Below are 27051 nucleotides of genomic sequence, written 5' to 3' on the forward strand. Positions count from 1 at the left end.
GTTTATATAAGTAGTGGCACTTAAACTTGTGTCTTTATTTATTTGTATTGTGTGTGTCAGAGAGTGAAAGAGCAGCTAACTATTTTCTGTGTGCAGAACCAGGCTAATAATGAAAGGACTCCCAGAGAAGGTTTTAAGATTCCCACCTCCCGAAATACTGTATTTTTAACTTGTACGCAAGAAATGTTGATTAAAGCAAAATCTTGTACTGTATATTGTCATATTTTTGATCCTTGAATTAAAGAGAGTAAGCTCTAAACTGGTTGTTTGATCACTGGAGTACTCTGTATGTTTGTGCTGATAGGTGGAGTTTGATCAAATTGAATGAGTCTAAATATTCAGTGTTTGTTCCCATTAGTAGCCCTCAGGCGATGGCAGACACTGGAGCAAAACCAAACATGTGGCCGCAGTGCTGCTCTTCACCCCAGCAATGGTATGCACACACACACACTCACAAACATACACATTCAGAATCAGTGCTCTCTAAACAAACATTTGATCAGCCGGGAGGACCCAAACTGCTCTAAATGTACATTTACATGAAATTATACACTTCCAAAGTGCACAGTACCACACTTACACAACAACAACATTTGTATGTTTGTGTAGAGTGAGAATTTTATACTTACAATATATTAGAGACGGTTTATAGACGAACACGGCAAAGTACCGCCATTGCTGCGGTGGCGTTTCCCTACAATATGAGCACGAAAGAATGCGAGCCAACATGAGAAGTCTACTTTAACACTTCTGTATTTTGTAACATTGCTTTTAACAGCAATGTATAAGAAGTTTGGAAGAACCTGTACAGTTTCACTGCTCCAACAGTCGAGTCAAACTTCAACTTTGGAAAAAAAAGGAATGCAAAATACACAAGCCTTTACTTCATGAAGAGTGCAGCTGTCTGAGACCAGAGCCTCTACATAGATTCGCTAAATGCACCACCATGTGTCATAGTGGATCAAAAACATTAATGGAGAAGAACTTTATTCCTGAACATCTTGAATACCTGATGAAATGTGAATTGACATACATTTTTTAATGTGTATTACACAGTACTCCATCACTGAAATGTAGCCGAGGTGGTCCGTTTTTCTTTTCTCCATTATCCATTTCACAACCAACGTCAAACTACTGTGTAAAATTTTAACATTAATATCGCCATCCTAAAAAGTACCTTCATCAGGTACTGAAGGCCGCTATTTAACGTTGTCAATCCAATTATCCATGTTGTCACTGTCAGCAGGCAACAACAGACACAGTGTCAAGAAGGGAACCACAGACCCACAAGATCTCATGAGAGTTACTGAAACTATGTAAAATCTTGTGAAAGTCTAGCAAATTTGGGGTTCCCTTCGAGACACAACCAGCAGACACGGAGGGTGAAGGACACAACGTGTCACCGCAGCAATGGCGGTGCCGCAAGATGGCGGAATTCACAAAGTGGTCGCCAGATTTGTCGTTTAGAGTTGTTTTTACAAGTAATTACAGGCATATCATAGCCCTTACCGTTTTAAAGCTATTCACACAGATCCCTCTGCCAACATGCAGCTTAGCACAACTTTTACACAGTTTAACTGCCAAGACATGCCTTTAAAAAAGTCAAATGCAAAAATTTCCTTTCCTAGCATGGACACTGTTTGATAATGGAATTACTTAAATAGCAGGAAGCATTGAAGCATTTGTGTTTGAAGTCTCATTGATTTTTTTTTTTTTTTACATAAACCACCATCCAGAAACTTGTGTATGTCAGGTGTATTTGTATTGTCCAATTTCATGTCTTAGTGGAGTTTACACATCCACAACAGCAACTGTTCCTCAACACTGTGCCACAAAATCAAAAGACTGTGAAAAATAACACAAAATGTTTGAAGAGTTTAAAACTGTTCAGCCTGAGAACATTCACAACATCTATATAAGCAAAACAAAAGTTGCAAAAAAAACATTAAAAACCTTGTAAATATAAACTTCAGTTCTGTACTTGCCAACCCCCTCATGTGATAAGGAACTGAACTTCAGGAACAATTCCTTAAACAAAGCGCACTCACTCTACTTTAAAAGCATTACATGAGATTACTGCAGACTCAATATACAGTAGCCTGTTTGAGAGCGACACTGACTAAAGAGGGTCCCAAAAGCCAAAGAACCCCTCTGTTACTGTGTGTGTTGACCTCGCCAACACATTTGGTGTGTTAGACATCGTGAAAGCTGCCCTCTAAAGCAGCACTGTAAACACTCTGTTCCAACATGTGTCCAGATGTTTATATGGCCCAAGTTACTCCATACCATTTATTCTCTCTGTATTGTTTCAGGCTGTCACTGAAAGACTTCCTTTTATTATCTAGCTTGCCATTACACACAGGATAATGAACCCTGTAAAGTTGCCACTAAATCTTACCTTACATGGTCATCTTTTAGACTACGTATGTCAAGGGTCGACAGATTTTGGGTGTCTTGGCTGTCAGTGCAACTTCTTTTTGTGACAACTTATTTAAGTGTTATTTCAAAAGCAAAGATATTTTGATTAAAAATATCTTCTATTCATCTTGCCTTTTTAATATGAAACTCATGATAGGCAAGTTAATACACTGGTGGTCTCTTGTGACAGCTGCAGGTATTTGTTTTGTGAATTTTAATACCCACAAATAATGTAATGTGGACCTTCAAACTGCACAAACCTTGGGATTTTTTTTATGAGTGCTGATGATGTAAGTGGTGAAAAAAATATTTTTAAAAATCATGTTTAGCCTTCATCCTCATTCTTTCTTTGGATAAGCTCACGCATGAAATACTGTTCAAAATAAAGTTTTGCATTTTGCACCTTCAGTTCATGAAGCAATCTTAACAGTGACCACACACCAGTTTTTGACTGACTCACAAATAATTGTGTCTCAATAAATATATGCACCAATGTCTACTCATTCTTGGTGTATGACCAAATTGATCCATCCAAAGCGCCACCCTGTTTTGCTCTTGGCTCCAATGACAGTTGAGCAACCTTGGAACCTGACAGAACCTTGGTCAACTTTTTCCTCTCCTGTTTCTAACTAGCTAATTGCTAACTAGCTAGCAAATGCGCATAAATTTTTAGATAGCAAAATGCTAGCTAACTAGTTAACTAATCTACATCAGTAGTTAGCTAGCTAGTTACATTGGACAGCTGCAAATGCAAGATGCTACATAATGTAACTAGCTACCTAATCTACATCAATCATTTGCTAGCTAGTTAGCTAGCATTTTACTAACTCGGCTAACTTACATTGTGACTATATGTCGCTTCTACATGACCCTCACCAACATGTTTTAACCATCTTCAAACTTGGGTTTTCTTTTCAGAAAAGATAAGCTTAGCACACAGTACATCTAAGTACAGGAAACAGGAGAGGAGAAAACTGACTGAGGTTCTGCTGGGAACCAAGCTTACTGAACTGTTACTAGAGCACAGGATAGACGGAAATGGGACAGGATTTAGAAAGTCATTTGACAAAGTATTCCCTGCATATTTCTTAATTTAACTTGTTTTGTATGTAAGCCTACAAAATGTTTCAATTACTTTTAGTTTTTTTGTTTTGTTTTTTCAAAAGTTTTAGTCTTTATTTCAGTTAACTAAAATGTTTTTTTTTCCACACCTTAGTTTTTAGTTTAGTTTTACTTAACTATAATAACTTTATCATGCACTCCACTAGAATTTATTAACTCTATAAATGCAATAATTATGGTTTTAAAATTTATTAACTCTGTGGTATGTTATATTTTTAGGTGAAATGTTGGCAGGCACAGCTTTAAGCAGACACTCTACAATAACCACAATTACAGGCTTGGGGTAAACTCAGACCTGCATCACAATGTGGAGTCTGGTTTATAACCTTTGTCACACCCCCTCCTTCTGTTTCCTCCCCTCTTCCTCTGTCCTCACCATCGCTCACTGCTGCTCTATATATGCAGACCAATAAAGCAGAAATGCCAAAACACTGTCTGTAAAGAAAACAGACTTAATTCAACCCAAGAAATGCTGTACAGCACACACACACACACACACACACACACACACACACACACACACACACACATACACACACACACACGTAAACAGCAGACAGGATCCTTACTGGACTATCTCCATAGCAACAAAGTCAGTCCGTCCAGGGGAGATGTTCTTTTGAAAGTTTGCAGGAAATTCTCTCATCTGATTTCCTTGAGTGCTCTCCCTCTGACTTTTGATATGAGTTCTGGCCTTAAGGGCATTATGCAATAATAATCAAGTGTATCTGTCCATGATCAGTTCTGTATGACCTGTGAAAAGACATTAGCCTGTGTGCCTGTGTGTGAAATCCTTTTAAATGTGTGTGTGTGTGTGTATGTGTGTGCGTGCGTGCGTGCGTGTGCGTGTGTCTTAGAGCACCACAGTAGAACTGACATCCCTTCTCTGGTGTAATTTGTCCCAAAGGCCTAAGGCATGGAAGTGTTTCCAGCCCACCTTCCCTCCTCTCTCCTCCCTCTCTCCTCCTCTTCATCTCTCCATCCTTCTCGCCTCCTCCATCTGTCTTTCTCTGTTTCTGTCTCTCCTGGCAGAGCAGTGAGTGATGTGACCTCCTGCCTCTCAAAGACTGGGATTCCAGGGATTTGGAGGAGAGATTAGGCTCCCTATCCAACGCGCCTCCCACCCACTTCCTGGAAGCTCCCTCAGGAGACAAACTTAGCAGCATGCACCCTTGCAAAAAATATCCTTACTTGCTTGTATAAATACACACATACATAGCAGCTTACCCTTCCTCATATATTATTAGAAGATTGAGCACACGTAGGTGGACTCAAACGCCTTCTCTCGCTGGCAGAAATCTACACACATTACACACTCGCTGAGGTGTGAATAGTCACATATGCGTGCACATTCACACACCAGACTCTCTGTCATAAACGCTCTCATTAAAACAGCTAATGCTAACTTGTTTGTACACAAACAAACAAAAGCTTAGGCTCACATATTAATGGAAGAATTAACACAGAAGCAGGCTTAAACTCAAAAAACGTCTGCTCTTGCCTCGGTTCTGAGTCTCACAAATGAGTGTGTGTCATTCATCCTTTTTGCATACACTCACACACGGATACAGCTCCCATTCGAGGCATCAATCACCTCCTTGAGCCATTTCAGTCTCTCATCACAGTGTGTCATTAGAGGAAAGCCCTCCAGAGAGGACCTAATCAGCGCAAACCTCTTAAACACACAGACTGACAGACCGTTTTAGAGCATACAGATGTCTTACTTTCATATCATAAGAATGAGAAAAAACAAAAATCATCTTCCAGCTCACATTTTTTACTTCTCTGACATGGCAGCCTGTAAAAAAATCACAAACCTATAGTGCTTGGACTATTTTGTAAAAGTCCCCATCATTGGCGAAACGCCGATATCTAATTTCTGGAGCAGTCAGAGGGCTGATGGAGTGGGCGAGGAAGGGGCTATTGGGGGGCTATAAGAAGAAAAGACCCGTTGAGTGTTTACCAATTCTTCAAAGCAACAGCGCACTGGATCAAGATGGATGGAGGGATTGATATGACAACTCTCTGACAGGCCCTCCAGGTGGCTCAACTGGCCCCAGAGGCTGCGCTCAGGAATGGGAGTATACGCAGCCATGATTGTGCTCCTAATTGCAAGGGTAGATCATGAAACAGCACACACACACACACACACACACACACACACACACACACAGCATAAATGTGTCAGGTGTGAATCTATCTTGTAGGATAAATTTTCCCCAGAAATCACCATTATTGTCATCATCACTGTCAGCATAATAAGAAAACACAACATTGCTGTTTCCTGTATTGTAACAGTTATTCTACTCACCCTGTTTAAGGTTCAGAGCTTGAATGCTAAATTTAATGCATTTGTGGATTTTAATGGTTTGCAGTGTTCGTTGTTATACATAGAGCCTGATTATTAACAAGCTGCAGTCTTTGACCTGTTGTTTAACCTAATTAAAGGGACAGTTAAACATGTTTGGATTCCCTTTTGAATATGTCTATTTTGGCCCACCTCCTGCCCAACTCATACCCTGAGCATCTGCGAGAATTTCTCTTCGTGTAATTCGTGTGTGGAATTTAAGATTTAAGGTTTATTCTACTTCTGGATGCTTCTACATATGAAATCTCTCTTTACTGACACTCTGTCCCTCAAAATAAGTATTCAACTCCATGAAAAATGAGAAGTTACACATTACCAAGAGCCCCATACCACATTTGCACTGCAGGAAATTTCCCCAGGGACTAGGGGCCTTTAGAGGACCTCAGTGTGTTTCCACTGAAGGCACTGAGGTCCAAATTAAGTTCCAGGGACACCATTTTACTTATTGAGCGTTTATGCTGAGGATGAAATCCATCGAGATTTGGAAACGGCAACCCACAATGATAAAGCATGCAGGAAAATCTCCTAAATAAAGCGAGCTGAACAATGTTAACACTGGTAAAAAGAGTTTAAGTTTAAGGAATTAAAGCAAGATTACAAGAAAATTAAAGGAGACATATGAAATGTATTTACTGTACTTAATCATAAAATGACCATGATATGCCATCAGAGATAAAGGAAATATGCTAAGCTGAAATACTGGCTTCTCTGACAGCAATACTATAGGCAGCACATTCTCCTATGAAATTTCTGGAATGTTTTTATTTGCTGTCCCTGTAACCTGAAGGCAACCTGCCTGAGCTTCTAATCTGGCAAGGTGGGGGTGGGCGAAACAATTTACTTCAACCTATATAATATACTCACTCCAACTCAGTATTTGGACAACAGTACGCATTTTGGAACGCTAGGGTGTTATACACTAGGGAACAGTGTGAGGAGAAGTTTAAGACATTAAAACAAGATCACAAGAAAATGAAAATGATGTGTAAAAACATTGTAAAAATATGCAATTGCATCAGCAACTGATTTGCTTAATTTTCACAGGTCTTTAGACCACTGTAGAAACACAGACAAGAGTGGACTATAGGGACCTTTCAATTCTTTGAAAAGTAGTTCCTGGGACCAAAAGTTCTGGGTAGTTTGGACGTCTGTCTTCTGTCTGTCTTCTTACTTGACATGACTAATTAACTCCTGAGAGCTACTGATCCTTGTCAGCAAATTTTACTATGGAATCCAACTAAATGAAATGGACAGAAAAAAAAAGTTAAGTCCAAAAACCCATCCTATCGTACAAACTCAGATAATCTGACACCAGGCATCATCATCATCAGTAGCAGCATCATCATCATCATCACCTTCTGCATCAACACAGCTTTGTGCCATATCATCTGTCATCTTCATAATCACTGACATCATCTTCCATTTAGCAGCATTGGCTCATTGATGCAGTAGCTACTATCACCGCTGCCATCCTCAGTGCTCTGCTCCTCTCGTATCCACTCTTGAATCTTTATCTCAGTATTACTGACAGAAGTGAAAAATGGATGTGGAATGCAATACAGGAACTGCGACAACATTTCCTGGATTGCAAATATTCTCCCATTCACTCTCGGTAAAAAAGCCGTGTGTGAGTATGAAAGGAGAATGAGTGAGACATAGGGAGGAAGTTATGTTTATAACAATCCCAGCGCTGCTGCTCGTCATATACAGCAACATTTCCCCTCAGAGTATTTATGTACCTACAACATAGTTTCCCTTTTATGGGCTAGCCATAGCTGTTACACCACCATTCATCTTCTGACTCACTTTGCCTTTCTTTCCCCTTTGTTCTGCTCTGTGTTGTGTTCTGTTTTTTTTTTTTACCTCCACAATCTCTCACTCACTCAGTCATCCTCCTGTTTTGTTTGTTTCACCATCTTTTATTTATCTGCTGTTTGTTCTCTGTCACTTTCTGTTTGTCTCTGTCCCGCGGTTGTTTTCATCTCTTCTTTTTCTCTGTTTTATGTGTCACTAGTTTTGTCTGAATCACAGGTGGAAACAGGACGTTCCTGAGTAGCTAGACGTTCCTGTCTGGTTTTCTCTGTCTCCTTCTCCTCTTCTCACCCAGACTTAGCCTACAGGCAGCACAATTTCACCCAACAAAACCACACACATACTGATGGTGGGATCAGAGATTGTGTCTTACAGGGAACACTGGTTCTGTTATTTCCCACTTGATCTCCTCCCCATCCCCCCTCCTTTATTCTACTACTCACCTCCTCCTGTCCTCCCTCTCTATCTATTTCATCATGTTTTGCATCTCTGTGGCTTCTAGGGTGAGTCTCAGCCCTATTGCATGGCTACCGGACCAGAGACACCCTCCCCATACTCAGGCAAGCACCCATTTACCCAAAGCACTCCACTTCCTTCACTGATCCTGAACACAACCTCCCCAAAATTATTCACATTTCAAATGCAGATGAAAAAGAAGGTAAAAGAGAAGAGCTGAGCCTCAGCATCTCAGCTCCTCTCTTGTTATTTGTTTACTGTCCTCAAGCTCACACTTTGAAATAGCCTGGTGGCCTATACTGGCTGAGTCAGCTTTGTTTGCAATAGATCTGAGAAGACACTTGACCTGCACTGGGATCTGAGCCTACACTGTGTACATAAGAAAATAAAATGTGTGTTTGATCCTATACTGCAATAAAATAGAGTATAAATAAAAATATGCATCGACAAAATGTATCACACTTGTAAAAATGTGAAATTTGATTCTGTTCATTTTAATGTAATTTCAACATAGACTTTAGAAAAAAATTTAAATTTTCCTTTTAAGTTTGTCTGTTTTTGTACTTTACTTGTCATCTGAATACAGGTGTGTCTTGAGATTTTTCTTTGCCATTTACTGTGCCTTGGGCACAAAAACGTAACCACTAGTTTGAGTCATTTTTCACAGAAAAAAAATAATGGCAGATCAATCCATGGTTAAAATAGTATTTGTTTGCAGTCTTAGTTGATGTAGTAAAATCCTGCTCTTACATTTGTAATAAGTATGCACTAATTGAGTACTTTAACTTTCAGCCCTTAAAGTATACTTTCCTGATTACACCTTTTCAGTGCAGAGCTTTTATTCAAACAGAATACAGTGTGGGATACACTGTAAAAAATAGACCGTTTTAATTCTAAATAACTCGTGTCCACGATGCCTTAAAATTTTTACCTGACTGAAGACAAGTTGAGGTAGTTTTGTAATGGTTCAAATCAAACAAATCATTTTTAGTCAAATTAACTTGATATAAATTTTCAGTTGTACTTGAGAGAACATGTTCAATAAGCTTAAGATAATACTGTAAGTTAATTGTTAAATCACACTGACAAAATTAAAACAAACTTGATTCATGTTTCTTTAGATGTAATGAGTTGATTGAACTCTGTACAGTACATTCATTCAACTTATCACTTCAAGTCAAAAGACTACGTGTTAGAAGAACTCATTTTCTGAAGTGTTCTGGAGATTAATGCTAAAAATTTTAAGTTTAATTTGAATAAATAAAACTTGTCTTATATGATTTTTGTATTAGTGCTTTTACTTGAGTAAGGTATCTGAATACTTCCTTGTCCACTTCACTATAGCCTCACAGAATAGGATTTGGATGAATAATGTGCCTATTTATTGTATGAATAATTTGACATGTGTATGTTTCAGTGGCTACATGACAGCTGCTGCTCATTTTGATCCATTTGTCACTTTTACTGCGAGGGAAAGTAAATATCTCTCCTTTTATTCCTCCCTGAGATGAGAAGCAGCATTTGGTGTTCTGGCGAGATAATCAAGTGACTAATTGTAGAGCGTCTGATTTCTGCCAATGGGGGCGTTTGATGCGGTGGCAGGGAGAAATCCTATTTTGCCGGCTGATTTTTCCACAGAGGTTAAAGAGGAGATGGTGAGAAGAAAATGAAGACAATTACAGAAAATGAGAGAGGGGAGACATTTGCGTGTCATTTTTTTTTGTTTGTTTAAGATCCTTGTTGGAAATCAGTCAGACAGAAAATGGAATTGTATTGACACAAGAGATAAAGGAGTCCTAGCTGCTTGTGTAGCCATTAGTGATCATATTGTCTGTGGTGTGTGTGTGTGTCGGGGGGAGGGTTTGAACTGATTGGGGCATGTGTTTGTAGCAGCGCATGTATGTGTCTGCTTGTGGTTTATACATGTCAAACATCTCCTGTGAGTGTGTTTGTGTGTGTGCATGCAGGATCGTGCACGCCAGTGTTCTCATAATCTGTCTCTCTCTAGCTCATGAGTGTTTTAGTCTAGAGAGTCTGTCTGGAAGTATCACTGTTATCAGATGCTACGTCAATGTGTGTGTCTTTTTGTGCGTGACTTTGCAAGCAAGAGGCTATAGTAGCATTGTTTAGATATATTGATTATTAATGATTTTGGAGGCTTTGTAATATTGTTTAGAGGTATTGATTTTTAATGATTTTAGAGCTGTTGTAGCATTGTCAAGAAAAATTGATTATGAATGATTTTGGAGCTTTTGTAACATTGTTTCTCGTGGGCCAGTGATGCAGTGAACAGCAGAGATGGATAGACTCTTGACAGTACATTTGGGTGGCTGTTGGACTCCTGCCTGTGTGGGGAATGACTCCTCTGCTCTCTGGAGTTCATGCTGAGGAAAGCAACAAAACAAAATTACTCTTTCATGAGGCAAAAATAAACAAAACTCAGTAGACTCGAACAATTTTGTCTCAACGGAATTAGCAATAACGGGCCGAGAAAAGCACTGCTGTGAGTGCAGATTACTGCTTTTGTTAGCGCTCTCTACTTCACCCTCACTTGACATGGCATAATTTGAGGTGACTGAAACTTAATGATGTAAAACAGTGGCAGAGCAAGGCTTTGAGGGAGGATTTTCAAAATCTTGATCCTCTCCCTCCAGGAAATAATGGAAAATAAGAGTAATAAAATAACAACCCTTGAGCAGACCCAATTCTCCAGTTAGCTGACAGTGCAGAGGAGTGTGTATCACAGTGTGTTTTATCAAAAGAGTGGTGTGGCTGGTGTGTGTAGGCTCCACATTCATAATCCATGTTGGCTTGAATGGCGTGCCATTTACTTTGGTTATGTCTCATCAGCGGGAACATTAAGCTTATTTTAAGCACTTCTCCTTCTCTTGTTTTCATCTTGTAAAACAACATTATTAAACTCAGAAGAATAAATCCTGAAAATTTTTTAGTTTTCTTGTTTATCTCCTTTGTGAGCTTTCAGAGCTTCATGGATGAGTTGTCTTTTTTCCCAGTTTTTTTATGGATTAAAAGGATTAAGAAACAGAAAGAGATGGAGAAAGGGGTGTAGAGGGAGAGAATGAGAAAGAGGAAAGAGATACACATGAAAAGGAGTGAGAGAAACAGACCACACAACGAAGACATGAGGGAATTAGAGAAGCAAAGATGTGATGAAAACAGCCAGTGATGTATAGGGTCTATGTTGTGTTCTTATTTGTTTGTGTGAGCATGCTGGACACAGAGGGAGAGCTTGTGAACAAACACACAGAAAAGGAGAGGTCATTGTTTTGTGTGACATGATGCTTAATGGTGCTGAGAGGGAAGAGAAGGACACTTGGTTGAGACCCTTAATATAGTCTATACCGTGGTGGAGAATTACAATTCACCACTCGCATTTGAAATTCCATTGTCATGGGTTACAGCTAATGAGCAAAGCCTGATACCTCTCACAATTAGTCACAGAGCAAAGCATCAATCAGCATATGTGTCATGGTATATTACATCCCTTTTCTCTGTCTTCCCATTCTTTATTTTCTCTTTCACCCAAACAACATCACCTGGTTATGATGCACAACTAACATCTGTTGGCAACCAAATATAACTCTACAACATCACCCCTTGAAGGCACAGTTTTTGACAAAATGGGTCAAATTTCCTTTGTGAGTGAGTTGCCTTTGTGCCTGTCTTGCATGTGAGTATTTTTGTAGGTGTGTGTGTGTGTGAGAGTGTGTGAAAGTGTGATGGGGATGAGGATAGCAGCAGGCCCATAGCAAAGCAGAGAACAAGTGCCACATCCAAAAAGCTATAATAAACAGTAATCTCCTTAGCAATTATTCACAATTATTGCTGTCCCTATGTAAACAAGGCTTTGGGCTGTATTTAGATTTCCCATTTGACAAGCTTATTGCACCAAACTCCGGTCCACTGTAATCCTCTTTGTTGCTGAATACAGCAGCATCGATGTGGGACACCAGGACACCATGATGTTGTTAGGTACTCGTCTGTTAGTTTAGACTAGTTTGATCAAACTTTTTATTGTGTGTTTGTGTACTGTACATGTGGCATCAAAGTTGTTCTCCAAATCTGGACCTCAATAGGGTGCCAGGTAGACCTCTGACCATCTCCTAATTCAAAAAGAAAAAAAATTACAGTACTTTTTTTTTTCCAGTAAAGAGAGACAAATATGCCAGTTTTGTATGATCTTTGCTTGATGGCCTTTCAGGTGTGCAAAGTGCAGTAGGATGAGATGGTGAGCTCTGCAGGGGAGGACAATTATTAGCGAAGAGGAGCAAAGGTTACACAGTAAAGGTACTCTGTATATCTTAAATGTGTATTTCATACTAAAAGATCTTAAATATGCCATTCATTCTGTCCCTGCAGGAACAGTTTATGGTTTATGTTTATGAATCATTTCAACTTTTCTGTGATTGCCTGAGGTTCCACCTATGTTTAATGTTGTATAAAATCTTTCAAATGCTACCAAAGCACAAATAAAATGTAGTTGTAGTTATTAAATTCAGTAAAAGGTTTTCAAAGTGGGAGGCAGGCCCGGGGGCTCCAAACAGTTTCAGGGGAGGCTCAGTGAATGGAGGAGAAAAACATTACATTAGTTATCAAAAGGAGATCACACAGATTGGGTTAGGGTTAGGAATTTGGTGAAAGGGACAGTTCACCCCAAAACAATGCATATTTTTCCTCTGACCCGTGGTGCTATTTATCATTCTAGATTGTTTTGGTGTGATTTGCCAAGTTTTGGAGAAATCGGCCATAGAGATGTCTGCCTTTTCTGTAGCACTTGGCTTGCGGTGCCAAAAAAGTACAAAAGATAAGAGATAATCCACATATCTTCATGATTAGTTTTATGTAGAAAGTACTGTCTTTCTATGGTAGAATCTACTGCAAGTATTTTCTTTCCACAGAAGAATCTTCAGGAGCAGCTTTTTTTTAAACTAAAAAGAAAGTAGTTCTAACATGAAACAAGGTCTCAACAAGGCCTTTAGATTTTCTTGAATAACCGGGTCATGATTTCTGGAAAAAGACCCTCCCCTAAGACAAACCTTTTTGTAAGCTTTGTCTGAGGGGAGGCCCACAGTCTGAGACTTTGAAAACCCTTATAGTAGAATATCCAATTTATCTGACAATGCTTGCACCAAGTTCATTTGATTGTTTGTTGATTAACCTGCCCCTAGCCTCCTGTCATTTTGCAAAAGTGGTCCCCGGTCAAAGCAAGTAGAGTATTCATGGTTTACAGTATTCTGCAGTGTGTGTGTCCCTCCGTCCTTGCCTTCCATGCCTGACAGCCATGCTATTGTGACAGAGCAGGTGCAAATGAATATGAAACAGATCGGCCGAGCTTTTAGGGTCTAGCCCTTTGTATGCACGCTCATGTCCGACGCATGATGTAAGAGCAAACTGCCTCCCAGTCTCCATCTTTAGCACCTTCTTTTTACTGTCCAACACCAATGTCACACCAGTTTCACAGGGAGCAAACAAATGTATGCTCTACATGCACAGCTGTGTGAGGTGCCAGAGCAGTTTTGTTTCTCTTTAAGTCAGTTCTGCTTTGAATGAGTCAGGCACTAAGACTGAGACAATACCTGGGAGACCTTTTCTAAAATTTAATCACCCCTACGAGTTCTTACACACACACACCAATCTCTCACCTTTACTACTCTCTCATCACCCCAGTGTGAGACATTCCCCACACTCACACTGGCCCAGAAATGAGTCTGACTCAACTTTTTCTCACATAGATAGATAGATAGATAGATAGATAGATAGATAGATAGATAGATAGATAGATAGATAGATAGATAGATAGATAGATTTTGATAGACTTTGCCTTGTGACTCTCTCTTTACAGTAACACATATCCCTGCTGTCCGGTGACGTGCCTCCAGCGCCCTCCTTCTCCTCTCCTGATCTGCAATTCTCTCTCTTCCTCCCCCTCTCCACACTCTTCCTCTCTCTATGTGTGTGTCGTCTTTCTCTCTGTGATACACACGTAACCCAGGACGAAGATGGGAAGCTGTTTACGACCCAGCGCGCTGCTTCCTTGTTCTGTCCATTAATCCATTAAAAAAAGGCAAAGCTGCGCCCAGTACGCACAAGCAAAGGTGATCTTGTACTGCTGCGCACCACGACGCACAAGGAGACGTGTGCGCAACGTCCTTCGCCGCTGAACTTCGGCACCTCTGACAAACCCTAGTCGTTTGGATATCGCCACAGCAGCCTGTGCTGAGCCATACGCGTGGCAGGACGATTTGGATTTAAACGCCAACAAGTGGAATTGTTCTTGTTTCACTGGAACTCTGATTTGCGCGAACACGTTTGATCCGATCGGTTCATTTTAATGTGACAGGAGCAGTCGCTTTAATATCCCACTCGGCGACATATGGTCTGTAGGCGCGCATCTGAAGCTATCGACCCGTTGCGTCTCCACGGCGCGTCCTCGGCGGGGCTGGAGCGGACAGAGCCGAGACGCTGAGGAATGCGGAGCCGGAATTTTGTCTTTTTCAGCTCACCTGCGGAACTCTTCGCAGCGCACACCAAAGTAAGTAATTTTCTTCCCTAAAACCATATACTTTGCTTCATTTAATGTTGCTGTGGGGTTCCACAAATATTTCAAGGCATTTCAAGGAATCTGACAGTGACTCTAGCCTACTTTAAGGTGTTTGCATGATCACTTAGCATCTGATTTGTACATATAGTGTAGATTACCTGTGTCACTGTATGGAGTTTATCAGTGACCTTGTCAGACATAAAGATATTTCAGAATCAGGGGATTATTCGATTTTGTCACACAGGATCCACTTCTTACTCTTTTCTATTTTTATCATGTTGCTGCATTAGTGAAGTGACACCCAGACTGAACAAACACGGGGTCAGTAGGCTACGTAACCATATCCGTGTATTCTCATCCTCCAGCCGACCGACGCAGCCGGTGAGCCCGCGGGGCGCCATGCTGAGGCAGATCCTCCTCAACTCCACCGACAGCCCAGACTTCGACCTGGTGCTCATGGCCCAGTCCTCCACGCACGCACCCTCCTCCCTGAACGCCTCCCACGGCGGCTCGGTGAGCGTGGCCGCCCTGCTGAGACCCACCACTGGGCGAGGGGGAGGGGGGCTCCGGGAGGGCGAGCTTCACAAACCGGATCTGATCACCTACATAGTCATGTGCCTACTGCTTTTCCTGCTGGTGCTGCTCATTGTGTTCTTCATCAACTGCCAGCTGCGGAACTCTTTCTTCGCCTCCATGCCATATGACAGGTCGCTGAGAGAGGCCCGGACCTCCTACAAGTAGACTGGACCACCCCAGGACAGATCTCTGAGACTCGTGAGGCTCCTGTAGGAGTTTAAGGACTAACTGGTCGTCCCTGAACTGCTGCTGCACGTACTGTGGACACAAAGTTTTTGCCTTTATCCTGGACGCATTGGAAGGCCTAAATATCCCGGAATTCCCAGCAAAACCTAACACAACGATTAATTACAACAAAAACTGGCCACATTTCTGACTTCAAGGCTCCAATCTCCCAAAGCATAGCACTTCAGCCCATGGGGGGCGTTTGTGAAGATGAGTGGTGTGTATGGGCCGACTGCAGGTGGAGAGATAACAGTACCTCTTGATCTAATTAGAGACTCTATATTTTCAAGTTATTAATGAATGAAATGTGAAGCAATCCATGATCCTCTGCACCCCCACCCCCTCTGTGGCCCCCGCATTGCACTTTGGAAACAAATTGTTTATGTTACTGTAGACCTATACTCTCAAGCTTGTATTAATAGTTGCTTACAAATTTAGCCCTGCAGTTTGGGTCCAAAAGTCACAATATTTCTGGCCCTGAAACGATAAATCTTTTTCTCCATAGAAACATGACCTAAAGAGTCTACAGTAGTTTGTACATAAAATATTTTGTATATCTGTAACTTAACTGTCTTGTCTTGTGAAATGATGCAATTAACACACCATTTCCACCCTTTGTCCATTATTAACTGGTGATTAAATGGCAGATTGTAGGCCTCTACACATAAAGACAGAAATATGCTTTCAAGTGGCAGTCTTTTCCTCTATTCACCTGTTTATGAATGGCGACGGTGAAAATGATGCTGCAGCAGCAGCTGAGCTGATGTGAAGGGCCAACTGTTAATCATCTCATATGTGCGTAGATGCGTTTTTACGAGTACCACAGGGCCGCCAGCCTTATCGTGCACTTTCACTTTTAATTAACCTTTCCCCCACAATTTATAGCGCCAATTTCCAGGAGAATGAAGACTTGAGGCTGAAGTTTATGACGAGACCTGCGCGATAAACTAAACTGTTGTCGGTTTCAGTGCCACCGGTGATGCGCAAATCCTCTCCAATCTTGTTGTTGGAAAACATTTCCAACATACCGAGACAGACAGATGAGCCTATCTCTGTAATCCTGTTCCTGTGTGTGTGTGTGTGTGTGTGTGTGTGTGTGTGTGTGTGTGTGTGTGTGTGTGTGTGTGTGTGTGTGTGTGTGTGCGTGCGTGCGTGCGTATATGTCATGTGTGCGCACGGGTTTGTGTAAGACACACACTGCTGTTCAAGTATTGAACACAAAATTACTCAAGCCAAGAAAGCTGGAGTCAAAGAAATCCTCTGAATATTCATTTAGTGACTCCTCAATGCTTCATCTGAGATATAAAACCCCGCTGATGAGTTAAACACCGTGATTATTGTTTGTCTGTGGTGCGTAATCAAAATAAGACATTACAAGAGGCGGGTAGAAGGCCACATCTGCCTGGAGTGTTAGACTGACAATGACAATCCGACAAGATTTGGGTCGATTTAGTCAGCATATTCTACAGAATGGGCTGTGAGCCTCCTTGATTAAATCGTTTGCTGCAATTTCCTTGTATGTTTTAATAGTCTTTTCCCTATTTTTCACAGCACCAATTGCATTTGCGAATGCAGAAACACCATTTCAGAGAACAATATAAAGTAGGCCTAACACCAATTGCTTTCTACTGGTACATTAACTTCGTCTGACACGCTGTATTAACTCTGATGACGCAGCACCGCTTGCCACCACTTGGTGGCGCCCCAAGTCTGATTATTTGTTTTGCACAGTATGATTACAATACAGTCACAGGATGATTGCAACATGGTAAAGTTTCCAAGCCACACATGTTGAAGCATGCTGGAGCATCACCTTTGCAGAACACCAGAAAACAAACAAAAAATAAACCTAAACCCACACAAAACATAGACTGAAATGAAGCTGGATCACTTGTCTTGATAGTTCAATAAGGAAGGGAAGGTTACTGATCGTGACCTACATTTTTATCAATAGGCCAATCATTGTAACACTTGCACAATAGCTCCAGCAGCTCCCAGATGTGCAAGATAAGATCAGTTCCCTGTGTAATATCAAGGAAGTGTGCAAATTTAGATGTCTGAGTGTAAGGTCTATAGCGAGTCTTATCTAAATTTGAGTCAAGGAGGCAGAAATGTATGTCATCAAGAAAAGGTAAGGAACAGTGACTGTAGGAGAGAAGAAACTATGTTAGTCTTTAATTACAGGTAACACAATCTCTCTTATGGGATATAGGCCTAGCTGTTATGCTACATGTAATGAATGAAATAATAGGAGGAATAGAATATTCTTTGTCCTTCCCTTGAACTGTTTTAGTGCTAAACTGTAACTCTGCTACTTAGATATTTGCAGTATGAACTATTGGTTGAACTGCATATATGGATGGGGTGCCAGTGGTTAAATTAAGCAAAATGTTAAGGTGATAACTCCATAGTGCAGTAGGGAAGACTGGGGACATTTGTAATCCACTCAATTCCGCCAGTCAGAAACAAGCTAGAGTGATGATACTTACCCTACACACACTCAGAAGGATTCTCTTTTTGCCTCCTGAACAACAGCAGCATCATTTCACCTTAGGAAGTGTTTTCAACAACAAAAAACGAGGTATGAAAGTTGCCTTTTGGATGTACAGTATTTTTCCTCTGCTGTCTAAAGTTTAGATGACTGTGAATTTAAGCTTTCATCAATTTCATTCATTCAATTTCAAAAATGAAATTGAGAAAACTATGCTTATATAGGCACTACTAACTGGTATATACAATTTAATGACTGCAAGACTGAGTGACTGCAGTCTTGTCAGTGAAGATATAGTATATATTGTATTATTAATTAGTGCACATATGTTTCTCATGTCAAAAGATGACTAGAGTTTTTCCAAGTAGTCTGTAAGTTAGGAAGCAAAATGTTACAATTGTCCCTGATCTGTCCTACTACCTACCAGTGCTTGTAATATTCAGGTTAACTTGCCTGTGCTGCCTGCTGCTGGTGGATAATTCAACCAAACCGCTCATTTTACATCCGAATTAACCGTTTGTGTCTTTTCCCCGAGTCTTTGTAGATTTTATGGTCTAGAATTATGACACAATTCACTGTGATGTCACTCCTGTGTTGTTCTAAGGAAAAGTCATTACCAGTGCTGCCATGGAAACGCTACAGGGGAAATTTTGGCAAGTTCTTTAGCATCAGTCAGCAGATAGACTGATCTTTACTTTAGCGTGAGACCCTGTGACTCTTCATGGGGCAGTGATGACCCTTGGACACCACATATCTATGCAGTCATGCTGATGGTGTCAGTTAAATCATCTCTCTCAGGTGTAACCGCAGCAGAGCGCAGGCTCCTCCCCAACCAGCTCTGACCGGACTGTCAGAAGAACAGGAAGACTTCGCTGTAGCGCTAGGGACGTTAGTTGCTTCCCCGCTGTCATTCAGGGGTTAAAAACTTAACGAAACTTGTAGCAGTCATGGAAACTAATTTGCGAGACACTGCCGGACCAAGTCACCCGTAACACCAACTCGTCGGCCGTGTTGAAGTCGCCGAAACAACTCGTGGAAGTGGGATTTTTTTTTTCTCACGGAGACTTTACCTACTGTAGCCAGGCACGCTAGCCTAGCTAAAGCTAACGTTAGCACAGTTAGTACCTCATACTTTCGGGACAAAATCCACACTGTTAAAGCTTCGGTCTGTGCTACACGTGGATACCGATAGGATAAAGTACACATTTAAGTTTTATAAACGCAACAGGTTGTTTTCGTACTTCTCGTCACTAGGACTTGGGGTTGTGCTTTGAATTTCCCTCCTTCAGTGATACAGACAGGCGGCTTAGCGAGGGGTTCGTTCCGTGTAGTTGGCACTCTACCAAATCATTTAGCAACACTGTGCTAATTGTGGCTAGTTAGCAAGGGGACTAGCCAAGGCCCAGGGGAATCAACAGTTGGTCTTTTCGCAAGTTAAGAATCATCGTCATTGGAAACATTTGCTTTGTATTTTCACGTTTGAGTGTGGTGAGATTACCGCCACACGGCTTTACTTTGACACCTAATTCAAGGAAACGGATTAATTTATAAATATGGATCCCACCACGGGGAACTCTGCCTCAGCTGCTGGTCCCAAGAAGGACAAGAAATCAAAGAAGAACTATGAGGATGGAGATGGGAAAAAGAAATTTGTAAGTATCCCACAGGTTTAACTTGTTTGACTTCTGTGCTGTTTGGGTACATGGGCTCTAAAGTGTTGCACCCACCTCCAGTGATGGTTACATTTTCTTTCTCTCATGTTTCAAGTGAAGTTGCAGAGTAACAATCTGCCACCATACCTGTAATTACTTTCACCCCCTAAAGCTTTGCACCAGCTGTCATAGAGCTTGCAATCCTACCGTGTAGGACTCATGATTCTGGTCAAACTAAGTGTCAGCATATGAGGAAGTGGCTGTCTCTTCAACTTCGCAGACTTGCACTGTGAAATAAACCTGACGTTAGGCAGTGCTGAGAAATTGCAACACATCAACAAATGTGATGGAGGCAGCAACGAACTTTTCTGTCCACTGGCTAAATGATTCATGCATAGGGCTGCGCCATATATTAAAAAATAATATTTTGATTTTGACACATATTATGATAGGGCTATGAACAACAAGAACAAGGTTTGTTTCAGGACATCCCTGTAGCACGATAATACTTAATTATAATGCTGTTTTGTCACATTTCTCCTTTATCAAAAAATGCAGCCTCTGAGATTTAAATATTGATCATGGCCATATTGCCAGTTTGATAATATTTAAATTAGTTATGCAGCTCTAGTTAGTGAATGTTAAATGTTAATAGCCACTCAGTAGATTACCATTGTTTTTTAGCTGGTGAGTGAATTCTACCAGTCACTTGCATGTTTTATAAGCATTTGGCTGGTGATAATTTTGTGCTCTGGCTCAAATTTTATTTTTCAAACAAACAAATTATACTAATCAACTATAAAGACTCAGTTATGATTGTTGTTTTTTTTTACAGTTAGGTATGTATTTTAAACTTATATAATGAAAACATTTTGAGATATGTGTGTCAAATGAATGGCCTAACTTTCTATAGTAAGGTGTGGCACTGACACATTGAATTTTCTTAAGGTGATGTATTCAGAATGACATCATGCGGTGTCTACCTGGCTGTGACAGCATGTGTGACTCAGCGTGGTGTCTTGATGGGAGCAGTAAGTCATCAGTAGTGAAGCTTGTCGTCAGCCAGTAAAAACTGTTGCGTAACTCAATCCCTTGGCCATGTCTAGCAACAGGTGAAAACTGATATTGTACACACTGACAAACGGTAACCATGGAGGATGCACAGAAGACACATCTGGTCACCGAGTAGACAATTCTTAAACATGCACACTGATGCGCACTTACTTTTAAAGAGTTTTCAGGAGCTTCATTTTTCCCATTCAGACGTCACGTCGTTTACACCGCAACGTGTTTTATATCCACCTGGCAGGAATGAGCACACACATTTTCTTAGAGCACACAGTTGAGAACAGAGAACAGTTTGTTCAGGCTTTTTGTTGAGAACTTTTTCATGTAAATAGTACCACCTGGGCATGAGCCTGATAGCATGTATACCAGGCAGTAGTGGCTGGAGCTTGTAGTTGCTCCTAATTAAATGCATGGTTTTTATGATAGGAAATGGTACTTTAGTAGAGTACAGTGCGGTCTACACCAGCATGCAGACACAGTCAGTGGAGTAGTGTAAATTGTTGTAAATGTAAGTTGTGAATGTATGCTCTTGTGCTTTTTCAGCATTTGAAAGTGGAGACAGAGAATGAGAGAAATAGCTAACAATAAAGAAAGTGTTGTGGTGAATGGCATAATATTGCAGTAGTGTTTAGGCAGGGTACAAAATCAACTTTTTTGTAAAACAGCTAAATGCCTAGTGAAGCAAATCTACTAGCTACTTACATATTTTACTAGAATTTGACTGGTGGCTGGTGCTAATTTTGAGCCCTGGGCTTAGGTAGCACTGTAAGTAAACATGAGTCACAGACAGAAACTAATTGTGTAATGTCCTGAGATAACACTGCATACAAAAGTCAGTTTGAGGGTGAGCACATGTCTGTATGTGCTGCTGGACTGCCCACCTTAGAGTGAGGTATGCCCTTGACTTCAGTACGTCAACTCTGAAATTTGAACCCATTCTGTCAGAATTTTTATTACACCTCTGTCAGAGTTCAGAAAGAGGTCAAGGGGTGTAGAATTATCTCTGACATGCTTGATCCACAGTGATGTTGTCTCTCTCAACCATCTTGTCTGTGGCATTAACTTAACTGATTTTTATCACCGTCTACCTTTGCCTCTCCTCAGTCTTACAGTGACTGCGCCTTGGACAGCTTCATCCCTCATATTATGTTTGTTGTTGAGGCAAATCTTCTATGTATTTGTTAGGGGTGGATTTTGAATGCTCATCAAACAAACAAAAAAAACCATGATGTAATGTGGTAGACTTAATGATGTGTGTGGTCTCCTGTCACCTTGGTATTTGGTGTTCCCACCAGAGATGAAGTGGTGTGAAAATTTCATATCATGACTGGAGTGCCCAAAATAATCACACTCATCAGTATTATCTTGGTAGTGTTAAAATGTGTTGTCACCAAGTTTTATATTGAAAACCTCAGCAATTGGAAATGGCATCATGTACATTCTGATATCAGCATGGATGCAGAGTAAAGCTGCATTGAATGATGTGCCAGAATCTGGAATTTTATCATTGTTTAAATTGAAACCGGTAAGACTTAATAATTTCATCCCTAGTTTCGACCCAAAATCATCCTTGGGTGAGTATATCTCCACCTTGTTGTCTGGGACTGAATGAAGCAGTGTGGGTGGGTTGTCCAGTTTTAGTCATCATCTCTTCTTCTAAACACAGTCACAGTTTTTGGATGAATCAAGACTGAATGGACATATTTTACAGTATGCTGTTGGAGTAACGCTGCCAAACTGTCACTTAAACTAGGTTTGGCTTTCAGACAGATATTATGGCTGTGTGTGCAGCATGCAGAATTTATGACAGATGGACATTTTTGTCCTTTTATATTCTGCTCCATCACCATTCAGTGCATCAATTGCTGCTTACCCAAACATCAACCCCTTTCAGACTGTGTGTGTGTATGTGTGTCTTAGTTCACACACAGGCTGTTTTTTGGCATATGTAACCTGTAGTTATGTTTGACAGGAATGCTTAACATGATTTGCTGTGCTTACAGGTATGTCCATAGCTAAGAATGATCTGTTTATTTTGTTTGAAGCCAAAAACGGGTCATTTTACCTTTGCTCCCAAAAGCGCTATCTGTGTTCTTCAGGCCCAGAGAGACAGAAAGGATCAGCATCCATGAATGCTGTTGACATAAACAGGCTGGCTCAACCTAGCAGGCAGGCACAGTGTGGATTAGCCAGGGATCACTGCCTTGGACAGTTGTTTGAGATACAAGGTGAATTGTAGATCACAGATTCTGGCTCTGGAACATGTTGTTGAGTTTGGAATGTTATCTGTTTTTAGAGTGTTTGCTGAATTCTCTCAAGAAGAGTTTCTCAGGTCCTGACAAGGAATATTAGCCTACTTTTCTCAGGCTTCTGGTACATCCTTGTACTTCTCTCAGAGCTTGATTGATTCAGTGGATTTGTTGATACCGTAGGTTGGATTTTGAGCTGTAATTATAAACCTTACCTTTGGATTTCAAACCATTATTATAGGACCTTACTTTCAGTGATTTGAAGTAGTGTAAACAATTTGAACCTGCGCATTACTTATGTCGTATTAATAAAAGGTAATAGAAGTGAGTCACTTGACTTTCTTAATGGTGTTTGTCTAGGAATGCACAATAAATATTTGACCCGACAATGGGAAATTTATATTATTATTCATTATTCAGAAGATCAAATTATGACTGATGAATATCGGTTATAATAACATCTGATTTGACAGATTATGTCACAGTTTAAATTTGAATTCTGAGGCAAAATGCTTTATAAAAGCCAAAGTATATTTGTGAGGGTGTTTGAAGCACTCGAAAAAATAAATGAATGTTTGAAGCTTCAGAACTGTTTTTTGTTTTTTGTTGGAATAGCGATGTCAGATGCTAGATTTGGTGGGTCAGAGCTATGGAATAGTATATTATCCATCTTTGTTCAGTACATCTGAGAGTTTCTTACCCTCAGGTGTGCATTAACTACAGGTTATATGAACTTCACTTTAAAATACACAAAGATATTTTATTGGTATTGAACATGAGAAGCAAGTAATTATTGGTATCAGCTGAAAAAAATCCATATGTTGCATCCATACATTAATGATTCTGATTTGTGAATGTGGACTTACAATAATAAAATATATGTAAATAAAACATTTTAGAAGCATAATAATTTTGTAATTGGATTTCATGCAGAAATTTCCAGTTTGTGTGTCTTGGTACAGAACATATTGTGATATGTTACCCACCTTGTAACTAAAGTAATGCATTGCGTGTTTCAGCCTCAGAGGAAAACCACAATACAGTCAAGCACTATCAGGCACAACAAGAGCGACTAAAAACGCTCAGTTAAATTACGCAGCAGTCATTTCCCTCCGTTTGTCTGACATGTATGCTGTGTTGTATGGGGGGTTTGGGTCCACGTTGTCAGGAAGCACAATTTTAAGTGTTGAATGCACTTTGACATGTTGGTGTACATCATTTAAGTTCTGATTAATTGCAAGTATAAGTGCACCTTCCTTCAAGCATAAAATCTGTGCCTACATGAGCCTTTGTGCAGCACTGCACCTACTTCCTGGGGGAACCACCTCAGCAAATGCTTAATTTAAGATAACGCCATGAATTACGCCAGTCAGGTCACAACTCTTTAGTCACAGAGTCTGACTCAAGTAATCCGAGTCAAGTAGAGTAGTTAAAAATTTGTTTTGGTGCGCAGTGGGTCTCTTGCTCCTTTTCTTCATATGTATGTCTGTTATATTCCCCCAACACACACACCTAGGCATACACAGGCACGTAGTTTCCTGTTAGCTACATCTTGGGGGAAGAAGAGCACACTGTGAGCTGAAGAAAAGAATGACTGAGTGCCAGCGTGAAACTGGAGTGGTTAATGGACTGCTAGTGGCAGGGGCCTCTTGGCTCAGAGTGAACGGGAGTATTTTAGAGAGGAAGGCTGAGCAAGAGAAAGCAAGTGAGCCATCAATGAGCAGGGACTGGGGGAGGCAGAGGGAGTGAAGAGAAGAGTGTTTGACAGAAAGCAAGAGGAGGAGTGGGAAAGAAGCCAGAAAAGAGAAATGCAGATAAGGAGATTAAGGAAGGCAGAAAATGTGCATGAGGGTGCAGTAAATGATAATAACAAGTTACAGGTGGTGTGGTGGGTATGGAAAGCTTAAATTACTCAGCTGACTCTAAAACCATGGTTAAACAAGGTTAGAGAGGTGTTGAATCACACAGCAGAAACTTCTTCTGTACTTCTCTCTATGATTGAAACTTTGAAGTCTGTTCCACCTGTGGTCAAACCCCAAGCCAGTGATTTAATGGCAGGTATTGTTCAGTGGTCAAAGATCTGAGATTTTAGGTGTGATGTAACTGATAAGATGCAGACAGAAGTGCAACAGGAGTAAAGTTTTTTAGTGCGTATCACATGGAGCAGTTCTGCCAATCCAATGTCAGCTTACACTTTAAATCGTTAACTTAATGAGACATGATAAATAAATATGCAGAGAAGTTCCTCTAGGATGCTGCGGAATTAGTTCTGGCAGCAATTTTAAATACCTGTAAAAATGTTAAATACCTGTAAGTAAATGAAGTAAAGACACTTGTTGAAATAATATGCCATAAATGAGCATGATGATTAATATTCAGTATGTTCTCTCCCTACTCTATCCTTACTGTACTTAACAGATCAAAAAGAAACAGCTGTTGGCTCAGCTGAGTACTGTGTTTGGTTTGCTGAAGCCTGTTCTGACTGGATGTGAGCACTGAGTTGTGTAATAAAAGTGCCAGTGACCAATTTGTTGGGGCAGGCACACAGAGGAATGCAGAGTCACTACACCACTGAAAAACCATACTTAGAATGGAATCTCACCTTCACCTGAATGGTTGTTGAATCAGATGTTTGTTTTTTTTAAACTCTCAGACCCAGACAACACAGTTGACTTTGTGAGCCTGTGTCTGCTGATTACAGTACATCAAGTACCCAATGCAGTGTTTTTGTGCTGGTTTTTATGTGTCTGCTGATACCAGAAAAGCTGTTGCCATATAGAAGGCCCATATTTGTGCACAGTAATGTAGTGGGAGTTCTAGTTTTGTCAGAGAGGCACATTCAACTTGGGTAGTAATAGTAATAGTGCTCAAAAACAACAACGTAAATTTGTTTCAGTTACACTATTTGTGTCAGTAACTTTAACAGTATTTACAACATTTGCAACATGGTTTCAGCACCATACCATTGCAAGGAAGTGATATTATTATTATTGAAGACTCCTGAGGGCGGGGGGTTCTAAACTCACTGGCCCCTGTTGACCCTAGAACCACCTACAGTAATAATCAGGGGAAATGTCTGTCTAGTTTACATATGAGGTATATCAAGATTTAGGAAAATATGCTCATATCGAATGTAATAAAAGCATAATCTTTAAAACAAACATTGACATGTGGTGAATATAAATGTTATTATATCGACTTAATTTATTAATTTGCATCACCACACTGTATTATCAAACTGTTAATTTACCTAAATATGATGACATTTTCAATGATAACATAGCTTACATTTATGACGTTTCTTTGCTGGGACCCTATCCAAAAAATATGTAACTTAAATATCTCTGTGAGGGAATCTGTCAGCTGTCTTTGATTGACAGCTCTCGCTCATAGTAAGGCTGCCTCCAGGCCTCACTTTCAGCACTTTATAGACTGTGGATTAAGAGATAACAGCAGTGTACAGCAGGCAGAGTTTGTTTTCTATTTGTTCAACAAGTGTTTGATAACTTGATGATATTGTCTCTCTTTTGTTGCACTTCCGGATAATGAATATTATTTTCGTCAAGCAGACTGGTCACGTCAAGAGATCAATCCATATCGAGTAAAAAAATGCCACAATACAATATTGAGATCATTTTATTGCCCAGCAATAAGCTGCCTGCCAAAGTGGCTTTTGAGTGTGACTGTGTTACCAGCCACTGCAAAAATCTACCCACATTTGTGTGCTTTGTATGCTTACTAGCAATATGGAGCTAATGTGTTATGGTAACTGTGATTAAGAACAACACTACTACTTCTACTGACTAATTTTTCTGTTTTCTGTCTGTGTTAACTGACTATCTTTGGGTTTTCAACTGCTGGTCTGACAAAACAAGATATTTGAGGATGTCTGAGAAATTTTGATGGTGTTTTTTAGTATTTCTGGACATTTAATAGAAAAAATATTAAACAAAATAAATAAATGGCACAATTATTGATAATGAAAATCATTACTTTCAACAGTATAAAATTACATATTTTTCAGTAGGACTTAATACGTATTGCCCATTCTT

The 27051-nt window shown here is 40.3% G+C and overlaps 2 protein-coding genes across 3 annotated transcripts in view; both read left to right on the forward strand.

Annotated features, from left to right (window-relative positions):
- The first annotated feature begins 14140 nt into the window (after nucleotides 1–14140).
- On the forward strand, nucleotides 14141–16216 carry smim32 (small integral membrane protein 32). 2 transcript variants are annotated; one of them, XM_084718403.1, is made up of 2 exons: nucleotides 14141–14729; nucleotides 15104–16216. In XM_084718403.1, the coding sequence occupies exon 2, from the start codon at nucleotides 15138–15140 to the stop codon at nucleotides 15477–15479; it is 342 nt and encodes a 113-aa protein (XP_084574529.1). In that variant the 5' UTR covers nucleotides 14141–14729; nucleotides 15104–15137; the 3' UTR covers nucleotides 15480–16216. The 2 variants fall into 2 exon arrangements, with proteins under 2 accessions (XP_084574529.1, XP_084574530.1); XM_084718404.1 differs by having other exon boundaries at nucleotides 15117–16216.
- Nucleotides 16217–18846: 2630 nt separating this feature from the next.
- diaph1 (diaphanous related formin 1) overlaps nucleotides 18847–27051 on the forward strand; it is a 51709-nt gene continuing 43504 nt past the window's right edge. The window contains exon 1 of the mRNA XM_084719842.1: nucleotides 18847–19682. Coding sequence (XP_084575968.1) covers nucleotides 19584–19682 — 99 coding nt within the window. The 5' untranslated portion in view covers nucleotides 18847–19583. The remainder of the gene's footprint in view (nucleotides 19683–27051) is intronic.

Source organism: Lutjanus erythropterus, chromosome 5, assembly GCF_056507025.1.
Source record: "Lutjanus erythropterus isolate fLutEry1 chromosome 5, fLutEry1.hap2, whole genome shotgun sequence".
Taxonomy (NCBI): domain Eukaryota; kingdom Metazoa; phylum Chordata; class Actinopteri; order Lutjaniformes; family Lutjanidae; genus Lutjanus; species Lutjanus erythropterus.